Source organism: Thalia democratica, chromosome 2 (genome assembly GCF_965202585.1).
Source record: "Thalia democratica chromosome 2, ktThaDemo2.hap1.1, whole genome shotgun sequence".
In the NCBI taxonomy this organism is placed as follows: Eukaryota; Metazoa; Chordata; class Thaliacea; order Salpida; family Salpidae; genus Thalia; species Thalia democratica.
The window spans coordinates 50,741,662-50,754,490 of record NC_139166.1 but is presented as its reverse complement, the minus strand read 5'-3'; the positions used below and the strand labels follow the sequence as shown (position 1 = coordinate 50,754,490).

At 26.9% G+C, this 12,829-nt stretch overlaps 1 protein-coding gene across 1 annotated transcript in view; it reads left to right on the top strand.

Moving 5' to 3' along the window:
• Window positions 1-5,214: 5,214 nt before the first annotated feature.
• The window catches only part of LOC145829936 (E3 ubiquitin-protein ligase UBR2-like), a 31,314-nt gene continuing 23,699 nt past the window's right edge, over window positions 5,215-12,829 (top strand). Inside the window, exons 1-3 of the mRNA XM_082937822.1 lie at window positions 5,215-5,437; window positions 11,456-12,130; window positions 12,238-12,745. Coding sequence (XP_082793948.1) covers window positions 5,271-5,437; window positions 11,456-12,130; window positions 12,238-12,745 — 1,350 coding nt within the window. The 5' untranslated portion in view covers window positions 5,215-5,270. The remainder of the gene's footprint in view (window positions 5,438-11,455; window positions 12,131-12,237; window positions 12,746-12,829) is intronic.

The following is a 12,829-nucleotide window of genomic DNA, read 5'->3' as shown; positions in this document are numbered from 1 at the left end:
GGTAACAGTGATAGTAAAATAAAATACAAATAACAAGTAAGAAAAAAAAAAAGATAATAAGTTACCGCTCAAAGGGTGCTCACCTAAAGTTTAGCATAACTAAATTATAGTGTCCTATCAACCTTTAAGTTGAAATTATCATTAAAACTAACATTTTAGAATTGATTAAGGTATAAAGTAACTGATTGGCTAAAATGGCTAAGTTTAATCCTTTGTATTTCTAACTAAAGTACAATTAGACCAAGGTTTCCCAAAAAAGGCCAAGTGGCCCCCTTGGGGGTCATAACAGATACTCAGGCGACCACGAGCAGCAAAGCGGTAAGAGGGGGGACATGAGGTCATAATTTGAAACTTACACTAGATATTCTTGAGTTGCAGATGAAGAGCAAAAAAAAAAGGTCTAAGGTGTTTTTTATGGTAGTTTAGAAACTTACACTAAATATTCTGGAGTTGCAGATGAAGATTAGAAAAAAAAGGTAGTTTATGAGTAATTGTTGAAGGGGGCCATGGCTTTTTAATATCTTTAAAGGGGGCAATTTGCAAAAAAAGTTTGGGAAACCCTGAATTAGACAAAGTTTCCCAAAGTGGGCCATCTTAGCAAGTCAGGGGTTGATAAGCTGCAAAGGGGGGAGTGCTGCATGACTATCAATTTGGCAATAATGAGGTACTTAGATACATTTCAAGAGAAATTAACAATTTTAACTAGATGTTCAGGGGTTATAATTAGTATATAAGGAGATTATTTTAACCAATATTTATTTTAGCCACTATCAACAAAGTTGAGATGTTGGTGCCATCAACAACAAATAATGAACTTCACCACTCAATCAAATACAACAGCATCCGAGCTAACTTACAGTTGGTTTTTTTCTTGTTAGGACTTATAAATTACTTTAAAAAGGGGTAAAAATAAGTCAGTGAAACCCTTATTTGAGTGTAGTATTGAATAACAACCTTTTTATTTTGGCAAATTAAAAGTATAGCAGTAAAAAATAGTATAAATACTATTTAATATTTTATTAATGTTCAAATTGATGCGTTTGGTAATTTTGTGAAAATTTATTTATTCTAGCTTAAAACAGGGTTGCCACCCACTCCGGATACCTGATGATATTTTTAATCTAGAATAAACTCATTCTGACTCACAATAGTTTTTGGTGATGTTGAACCAATAACAAGCTGAAGTTATATTATATTTGATGTCTTTTTTAACCAAAGTTTTAGACTAAAAATCAATGTTTTAAGTCTAATATGTTTAAACTAAAAAGAAACTTTGTTTTGAACAAGCTATATAATTACATAATAAAAATAATTTTTATTTATTATAAACTTAAATATTTTGTGTACTTTATACTTTAAAGGTAGCAATCAAAGTTGTCAGCTTAAATAAAAGGAGAATGATTAATTATAAATTTTAAATTTTATTAACAACACAATGTTTCACTCGCTTGAAACTAGTCAAACGAGATCTTCAGTTGTTTAAAATCTGTAAAAATTTATATAATAACATGTAGGAAGACAATAGGCTAAACTTAAAATAAAAGAAACTTAAAAAATTTAAAACAATAAAACTGAATAAAATCTAAGTAAAACTTAAAGCTTAAATTTACCAATATATGAAAATCATAATGTTATTAGGTTTGATTTAGAAAAATGTAAGTTACTTAATAATTATATAATCTTAAAACTCAAACAAATAATTAAAAATAATTATACTAACATTTAGCAGCCTTGCAAAATTTGTAAATAACTAACAATTGCTTACATGTCAAACAACTAACAAGACCTGCACCTATTAAAAGATGGAAATAGCAAGAACGCTGACGGGGGAACTTCTTTAAACAAAAGGAACAAATTAATATGCTCATGTGTACATTTTAGAAAGATTTATTTTAAAACTTCAGAGCATTTTGATAAGTAAAATACTATTTTAATTTGTACAAGCAAATATTTAAACCAGTATATAATTATGTCACAATACAATAGTCAAACATTTTTAAACAGTAGATTTAACATAATGCTTTAGTTGGAGAGTTGTTTTCTTTGTTAGTTATTTACAAATTTCGAAAGGCTGCTAAATGTTAGTATAATTATTTTTAATTATTTTATTCAGTTTTTTTTTTAAATTTTATTAATTTCTATTATTTCAAGTTCAGCCTATTGTCTTCCTATATGTTATTGTAATTTTTTTTACAGATTTTAAACAACTGAAGATCTCGTTTGACTAGTTTCAAGCGAGTGAAACATTGTATTGTTAATAAAATTTATAATTGAACTAAAATATTTAATAGATTTTATTTAAAATAATGTAATCAATATAAATATTGTATTGATATAATCGCTTTATATTTGTTATTCACAATTAAAAATTTAAGTTTTGTTACTTATGATCAATAAGTTAAACTTTATATATGTAGTTGTAAAATATAAGTTTTTAGCTTAAAATTATGATTAGAGATTACATCAAATATAATATAATTTCAGCCTGATATTGGTGTGACATCATTCTAGGTAATTACCTAGTTTTTTATAAAAATGAAAATTGTTTTATTAAAAATCAAAAACTCAAATTAATTTTAACATATAAAATAATCTCTAACAATAATTATTCTTTAATTAATACAACTAATTCTTAACAATAAAAGTAAAGATTTTTTTATAGATTATTATTGAGATTTAGTAGATCCATAAGTGTTTTAATATTTTGTTAATTTGTTTAACAAAATGTTTTGTTTAAAAACTTGATTTTTATTGATTTTGAAATGCTTTAAATTTTTCAAGCTTTTTAATTATTATTTATATACTTACTGAATATTGAAACTGAAATAAAGTAACATAATGGTCTTTGTTAGTATGTATAAAAATTTTCATAGGTGTATGTTCAGTAATTTTGACAATGATAAAATTCTGGTTTTCTACCAGTACTGTCCTCCAATAAGAAGTCTACAATTTGTCATACTGTCATTTTAACTTTAAATTTTTTCTGGAACTGACACTATGATAACTTTTAAAAAACTGTAGCTTTTTAGCATTTAAGTACATTTATTATCATTTTAGTTAGCTTTAAAAACAAAATTGAAAAAAAAAATTGAAATGTTACTAAAATAATAATAAGATTAATTGTTAAATGACAACAAAGTCTAGCTAAGAAATTGAAATGTGAGTTTGAAAAGTCAAGTTAAATAAATTTAGTTACAAAAAAATTACTATTAATCTGAAAAGCACGTGGAATTAATAAAACCAAAACATCTACTATCTAAAATCTTAACATACATTTCCATGTTCCTGGATTTACCTGGATAGTTGCAATAAGGAAAAACACTGGATCTGTCTTGATTTTTAATTTTTTACCTAGTTCTGGACAAATTTTTAATTATACATACAGTTGTTTTTTTTTGTTAAGTTTTAAATGAAATAAAAATAAGATTAAGCCTGTACAAACTATATAAAATTTTCACAAAAAATATTCTAAAAGCAATTTTTATTTTATAATTGTAAACTTAAAATCTATGATGAATAAAGTGTAATAACATCAACTAATAAACTACTATTATAACAGATTGCCACACACTCAGGGTACTCAGGATATTTTACTTTTTTTGAACTTAGCATGACTTAAGACATTTTTTATTTTTTATAATAATCTTAGGATAGTTTTAAAATTATTTAAAAATCTCAGGACAGATTTTTCTAGATCTAGAATGTTATCATGTTGTTCCAGTTTTAATGTTTTGTTATTTTATATAATTGATTTTCTTCAAAAACATGATTTTTATTGATTTTGAAATGCTTATTTATATTTTTTTAGCTTTGTGGCTAGTTCTTCTTCATTCTTAGAAATAACATAGTAGTTTTTGTTTTAAATCTTAAATTAAATTTAAATTAATATATGATTTGAGTTTATTCATGCAAGTACTTTATGTGGTAAGATTAAAGTTAGTCAATTAAAATGTCAAAAAAAAGCTCAAACTATTTTTTTAATATTTAATGTGAACTAACATGGTTATATAAAATTACCTAAAAAGTTAGTTTTTTAATATCTATTAATTTAAATTTTTAGTGTTGATTCTTCAAAATTAGTAATTATCATAAGTTTGGTGAACATCTAATGCAGAAGCATACACATACAACCTTCCTTTTAGTTATTAAGAAGTAAAATTATCATGAGGTATTAGTAGTTTGTTCCAGTGGTAAATAAAAAGGATTTTTCAAGGATTGAAAAAAAACTCCTGATGACTCATGGCAGTTTTTTTGACTATGCCTGTCTGAGGAGTCATAATAAGGATGAAACCAGTTGTAGGTTGTCTTAGATGCTGTTGTTGTTCGTCGTGTGGTTAAGTTCATTATTTAATATCATATAAAAAACACACACCATAAGTTTTGTGTTACTAAATACTGTAGTTATAAGGGTTGCCACACACTTGTCTAAAACTACTCAGGATAACTCAGGCTAGTTAAAAGACTCAGGCTAACTCAAGCTAGTTTAATGCTTGTTTGCAGGTTTTGCATTTCTCAGGCGAGTTTTAGTGTTTTTTATAAATCTAAAGTTAGTTTTTATGACCCTAAAGTCATTTTTTCAAACAATTCTGATTTTTCTTAGATATTTTGTCATTTGGGTGTTATTATTATAGTCTTAGTTGTTCAAGCTTGATTAACAATATTTCTTTCAGTTTTAGTAGTACTACTTTTTTCAATTTTTTTATAAACTCAAGCTAGCTTTTTTGCTTTAAGAATATTTAAAAAAACTACTTGAATTATAATTTTTTATAACTTTTTATTTTTTTATTTTTCTATTAAAAAAAATAAAAAGTTTAAAAATGTTCAATAAGCAGAATTAAGTTTTTTATAATACTATAACTTTTGCATGTTTAATAAATCTTAGTTGTAAATTTATTACAGAAGCAGATTACAAATGATAATTAAATTATAAATTTTAGTCTATGATTGGTATAACTTGTTGTCTGAAAAAGTTATAGTGATAAGAAAACCTACATACTATAACTGACCCTTAGTTAAAACATGTTATATTGTAATAAGATTTTGCAAAAATATAAAATCTTCCGTAGTTTTAATAGTTTAGAAGTAATTTAAGAACTAACTTATTAATTATGTTTCAATTATTGAGAAATGTTAACAAAATACAATGTATAATTTTTAATTATTCAATTGACTTAATTTATCAATCTTAATTGTTATTGACAGTGTATGTAAGTTGTGTGTTTGTAAGCTTAATAAATTTATTTGGTATATGACAAAATAACTTAAGAAATATGGAATCTTCAACTTCTACTAAAGATTGTTCTTTTCAAAAGATAAATGATGATGATCTTTATAAAATTTTAAAAGAAGAAGTGCCAAGCTTAGTTGACAAAAACTGGAGTATTGGTCCTATTTTAGATAAATTAGCAGTTGAACGACTACTTGACAAAATTCAATGGTTAGTTGAACAAATTTTGTTAATTTTTTTTTTATGATAAGTTTTGTTTCTAAGTTTTAGTATATCTCAAACATAATATTAGTATATAAACCTATTAAAAAAAATTTAATTACCTTAGCTGGTCTTTTTTAAAATGAATGTATATAATGAAACTTGCTTATGTTTTACTACTTAAAAGTTCATCTTTGAAAATTATTAAATGTTTTTTACTACAAACAATATGAAACGAAGCTATTTTTTTAAACATTTTTATAACCAATATATTTCTCCATGTTGTTATCACCATGTAAGATAGAATGCTCACTGGCACATGTTACTTGATTTGTTTTTTAATCTTAGTTTGTAGATAACAAACCTTTTTTTCTGGTAAAATTCAAAGCTTTTTTCAATTGATTAAGTATATGTTTAGAGGTGAACAAAACTCTAAAATTCACTGAAAATTTTATTACAATATTAAAGAGAAAAATCAAAGCTTAACAGTAAACAGTCAAAACATTTAGTAAACTACCCTATTTGTGTATATCATTTGTTTATTTTTAGATTTAGTAATTTGAAATGTGTTTAAATAGTTTTTATTTAACCAGACTTGAAGCTGTTTTAATTTAATATAATGGATATAACATAAAATAGTTAAAATGATATAGTTTGGTTATACCATTGCCTTAATAAATTAAAACAATTTTATTTAACAAATTTCACTTTTTTTAATTTAAGCTAGCTACTGTGTTTAATTAAGTTATATAATTTTTTAGTATTCTTTTTTTAGTAGCCATTTCAATTGCGTTTTCAATGAAGATAATTGAATAAGTATGCCAGAAATTTTAAATTGAGTTGTTTAATTTTTATCAGCTCAAAAATAGAAACACTGCTGTCTAAACTATTAAAAAAAGTCGATATCAGTTAACTTAAGTTTTTTAAAACTTTAAAAAAGCTTAATTTGGTACAAACTGCTGAGGATCTTAGTTTCATTTTGAAAAAAAAACCTTACATCTATAGCATCACTTTTTAATAAACTCTACTTTTGTTTATGTTCCACAAAAGGTTTCATGTTTATAGATTTGAGATCATGGTAAACCTATGAAATTTTTCTGCCAACTACACGAGCCTTGTTAGTCTTAAATTTTATCTCATTGCTTGCAGCTCTTTTTTTGTTTGACTTCGTTTGCATCAAACAAAACTTTATAAGTGGCTCAATTTCTTCTTGTTATCTTTCTTGCTTGTCTAGATAAGTTTATTTTATAGGTTTTAATCACATCAACCATTCGTTAATAGAGCTTTTGTTGTATTTTAATAATTAAGTAGTTATTTCTATTATGAGTTATTTAAAATAAATTAAAGTAACACATAAATACCTACTCTAAAAATATTTTCCATATATTTAATAGTTTTAGTTATGAAAATATAATAAAGTTTTAAGAGTTAATTTTTTGTACAGCAAAAATAAGTTTTTGCTGCAAAAGTTATATCTAAACGTTTAGATGTCATTATAAAAGTTTTTATTATAAAAGAAATAATTTCGATTTTCAACTATAAGTATTTAAGTTTCTTTATTTCATAATTTATAAGATTACTTTATCTGGTAAAAGTTTAGCTATCATTTAAAATTTTTTGCTTTTTTAAGTTGTTTGTTTAAATAAAATACACTCCTTTTATTTAAAAAATATACTAGTCCCGCTATAGTTGCATTAAAGTTTTCTTACATAAAACAAATACTGCTAATACTATTAGTGTTTGATAAACACGAGATATCTTAAATATACTAATTAAAAAGCTAATAAAATACATTTTAGTCAGATGCAAGTTTTTTTAAAATACTGACTTTTAATGATAAATTTTTATAATTTCTGCATTTTAAACATATGCTTTCAGATAAATATAAACAGTTATTTTTTACTTAAATTTAGAATTATAGTAAAATAAGTACAACTGTTTAACAGACTTGTGTATAATAGTTAAAGATAGTTAAAGTTAAAGTAGCTCACCTTACTTTCCAAAAGTAACATCCTTTATAGACTAGCATTATAAGTTGAACCAAGTTTTAAAATAAAAGAAGTTGCAACAATAAGTTTAGTAAAAATTGTAATTTTTAGAGATAAAAAAATCTTAAGTTATAAAAAAATCTTAAGTTTTTAGTACTTAACTATAATATTCAAAAGTATTACTGTATAATAATATACTGTAACATTAAACTGGTACATATCTAACTCGACATATTATTAATTAAATCAAAGTTATTTAAGTTATTTTTCGTTTTATAAAAAAAAACTTTTGTTCTCAAAGCTTATTCAACAAGTTTAAGTTTTTAAATTCGTTGTAGAGTTGTAGAGAGCAATATTTTTTAGTCAACAGCTTATTAATAGTTATTAAGTAATACATTTAGCAAAACATTTAAATGAAAAATTACAAAACTTCATCTATAAATCAAGTTTTATCTATGTTAAGTAAATTAAGTTACACAATTGATGTACTATTGTAAACTAAGTTGGTGTTACATGTTGTAATTTATTAATTTCTGAATTATAAAACTAATGCCACTTATATAGGGCTTGTTGCGATCAACTCAAATGATTATTTTTGGTCTTATTTTCACCAGGTTTCCTTGCAATCTATTTTATATATAAAGTTAAAAGCAAAAAAAAAATATTGTGATGTACAAGTATAGATAAATTCAGAGGTTTCAAAACTACTCCATACAATAGTTATAGTTAAGTTAAAAAAAAAGTTAAGGCTTTAAAATAAACAAATTAAACGATAGATTTTTAATTTTATTAGGATTAAATTAAGAAATTGGTTTGTAAAACTTATAATGTAGAATAATACAAATCAATAAAAAAACTACAAAATAGATAAGTATAGTATAACATAAAATATTTAGGTTTGAAAAAAATCACTTTTATTTTAGGTTTTATATCATTTTTAACTCGTAATCTTTTAAATCTTGATCATTTTAAATCGTTGTAAGCATAACAACTTAGGCAAATTTAGTAAATTATCTCAAAAGTATAACAATTTGATTTTTAACTGTTTGAAATTAAAGAAGTTCTAATTTTTTTAATTAAATTGTAGTTAATAAGCTTCGTATAGTTTAACTCATTTTATTTTTTATCGTATGTATTGTACGTGTTAAGACCGACAAAAAGAGCTATTACTAGGGCTGCCACTTGTTTTTTCAAAATTTTTTCCAGGTTTTCAAAATTTTCTCCAGGTTTTAAAAGTACACATTTTTGGGTCTATATTAAGTTTAAAGGTTTAAGGTGAACCTGTGTTAAATAGTATAAAAACATTGAAAAGATACTGTAAAGCTACTTCAAATGTGCTTTTTAATAAAAAAAGTTTTGATAATGACAAAAAAAATTATATGTATGGTAGATTTTTTGTGTTAAATCAAAATTTTTTTACTTAACATACAAAAATTGTTTAAAATTCCAGGTTTTTTCATTTTTTTTTGCCTAAATTGTCAAATTCCAGGTTTTCCAAGTAAAGTGGCAACCCTGCATTACACATTTGTTTTTCAAATTTGTCATCATTAGGAAAGTAAAATAAACTTTGAAAAACTACGGTGCACCCTTTGAGAAACACGGTATAAAAGTAAAATAAATATTTAGCGAGATTTTTTCTTTAAGTGAAAAATTTACTTACTTCGTTAATTCTATAAATTATTTTTTAACAGTATAAATAACGTTTTAGTTTTTTAACTTAATTTTATTTTTTGTATTTTTTGCAACTACAGAAGTTAAATTAAAAAAAACGATGACTTGCTTTTTTATTAATTAGTTGTTTTATAAGCTAACTCGATACAAACTAAAACTTTTTAGTTTAAACAAATTTTTGGAAAATATTTTAACGGAATAGATCAAACTTCTAAAATTTTGTCTCGAATTAAGTTCTGAAAATAACAAAGTAAACATTTTATACCACTGTTGTATTATAAAGCTACTACAAAGGATTTTCAAAATATAAACTAAAAATATTAGTTTATTTTATTTAAAAGCATATTTACGTGTCTTAACGCAAAAATTTTCGCAATATATCTTTTATCGACGAGTAATTTTGTACCTTTCAAAACTAACACATCTAACTAACTAACTATCACAACTTTTTTTTTGATAAATTCTAATCTTTATAGTTCACTATAAACTGATAATGTAATTTTAACTATCAACAATTGGTAGGCATTACTGTAGTGACGTTTTCATTTTGGATTTTTAAGTTAATATTACAATTAAATATACCAAGTTAATGAAATATGTTATTTTTAAATATAAGTGTTAGTTTAATTAATAAAGTTAAAATGTCACTATGATTAAAGTTAGTTATTTTAGCTTAGATAATATTTAGTTAGTTTAAAAGGAATTATAGACTTTCAGTTTGAAGGCAAGTTTAAAGTAAATGCTGAAATGTCACACTAGTAATGTCGTGGCCGAGTAATTGAATTGACATGGTCAATTTTTTTTGCACAAAATTAAAAAAAACGTTAAAAAAATATTTTATTCAAAAATTTAAATATCGTAGCGTGCACAAATCTAAACACGAATTTCTAACGTTATATTTTTGAATTAATAACAGTTTGCTGGACATTAATCTATATTTATAAATAAATAAGTGTAATTAAATAAGCATAGAATATTTATGAAGTGAAGTTACAGTATCTAGTTTAAAATTAGTTAATCATCTAAATTTATCTAAATATAATAGCATTTTTTTAAAGAACGTTTTTTTTTTAAATTAGTGCAGAGTTTTCTTTTTCTAATACACCTTTAAATTATATATTAGTTGCCACATCATGATAACTTATAAGTTAAAACTAGTTACAGCTGCTTTTAAGGTTTTCCAAATATTTTCGTTCTACTAGTTTACATGTTGTAAATAAAACATTTAAAACTTAAAATTTAAAAGGAGAATGCTTACTAAAAGGCATCTATAAGGCTTCTATTAGGAATAAGGAATATATAGGATCAACAGGGGTATCCTTCAAAAAAAGATGGCAGCAACACAAATACAGTGTTCTCAAAAAAACCCTTAACGCTATCTAAATTTGCCATTATAAACAATATCAATTTTGCCGAAATCCATTGGCAAGTACTATACAAAGTTAAAGGCTCAGTCCCGAAGAAAGCCGACAACTGTTCAATCTGCAATCTGGAAAGAATGCCTATAGCAGAAACAGATAGAATCAAATCACTAAATATCAGAAAAGAATTAACCGCTATGTGTCCTCATTATAGATCTTGTTATTTTTGATTTATTGTTTGCTTGTTGTGTCTTATTTTTACTATTTTTACTATCTTACATGTTAAACTTAATTTTTAGACTTTTATAAGTTTTATGATAATTTACTAATTAAGCATAATAAGTTAAGTTAAGGTTAAAACTTTAAAAGGTTTATTTATAAAGTTATTAATTATTTTCACTCAAAAATATATATAAATTACTTAATTACTAATTTATGTCTAATTAGTGCTGATTAACCTGATTAGTGCCAATTAATTTGATTGTTTTTTCTATATATATCAGTGTGCTTCATTTTTATTGCTACCTAACTCTGAAGATCCTTTTTTAGGTGAAACCGGGTTAGTAAGGTAGAAATTTTTGTCAATAAATTATTAATTATTTTGAAAATTGAAGTTTCAAGTAAAGTTAGGATATTTTATGGGAATAGATAACACTTTTTACTTAATAGAAATATAGCTGTAACCTAGCAGTGCAATGAAGTAGCTTAAACTAGTCATATTAATTTAAATTAGCAACATATTACTACTATAACTTTTCAAACTACTTAATCGTTCTATCATTAAACATGTAACTGTTTGTTCCACTATAACTGTCATTTTAATTTTTTGAAAATACTATAATTGTTATCATAAAAATTATTTTTTGTGCTTTTTTAGTTTGATGAAAACGTTTCGCAAATAACTCTTTCAAAGTTGAAAGCAAATAAGTTATCTTAGAAATGTGCGTATCAATATCTTAACCAGGCATGTTTTCACCATCAATCATTAATTTTAAGTTTTTCAACAGCTGGCTACTGGCGAGCAGCAACCAGCACACACTGGACGACCTCATCAAACTCAACAACCGCTCCACAGTTTGCGCCCGTCTATTGAACCCGGGCGAAGCCACCTACACCTGCCTGGACTGCGGCATCGACCCCACGTGCGTCCTCTGCCACGACTGCTTCAAGAACAGCGTGCACGTCAACTGCAACTACCGCATGCACTCGACGTCGGGAGGGGGGTGCTGCGACTGCGGCGACCCGGAGGCGTGGAAGAAGGGCGCCCACTGCTCGCTGCACTCCCCCGACTCGCAGGAACAAAAGGACGTTTGCGAGTTGATACCGGAAAAATTCAAAAACGACCTGACGTACAAAATAAACCTGATATTGAATTACATATCCTACTTTTTGACGTCGCTTAAAAAGGAGGATGCCGTCGCCGACCCGCGGGTCTTTTGTGACAAAAGTGGGACGGCGGCCACCGTGGTCTACAACGACGAGGCCCACACGTACGAGTACGTCATCAACACTTTCTCCAAGGCGTGCAAGTGCGACCAGAAGAAGGCCAGGGACTTCGCCACCATCGTCGACAGAGAGGGCAGGTCGGTGATAATGAATGGAGATTTGGCGACGTGCAACGCGGTAAAGAGCTACATGGAGCACCCGGACCACCAGCAGAGGAGCGGGTACGAGGAGAGCAGGTTGAAATGAATTTTATTACTATATATGTTTAAAGAATTATACTTGTTTTCGCTTTATATTTTTCATTGTTATCAAAGGTTGTTATAAAAGAAGTTTTTCTTCACAGGTCTTCGAAGCCGCTCAAGACGTGCGTCTACCCGCTGGACCTGGTCGCCCATCAGGAGTTTGCAATCTTCCTGTGCGCCGCCCTGGGCGAACTGTGCTCGAGCTGCGAAATTTTGCGGGTGCTCGTATCGCGCGTGCTGCTGATGGACGCTAACGACTCTTTGTGCGGAAACTTGCTGCAATACGACGACACTTACGCCGAGTACCAGACCTCGATAGTCGACAGGCTGGTGTCCATGGACATGGAAATGTGGAAGTCGGCTAGGTCCACGTACACGAAGCTGCTGATAAACTCCGTTTTGAAGCACAGCGACTTCAAGAAGCAGTTTGCCATCAAGTTCACGCGCCAGTACGTCCACCTGTCCCTGCAAAACTCGGAAGACGACCAGGACGACTCGTTCAGCATTTTAAGTTTGGCCGTGCAATTGTACACGGTTCCGAGCATTTCCCTGCACCTCATTGAGCACGAAGACATGCTTAGCAAGCAGATAAACTTTTTGAAAGACAAGGTATGTAGAATAATCAAACTGAACTGTAGCTCATTATATTATTATAAACTGTTCATATTAGATATGTGTGTTTTTTTATACTTG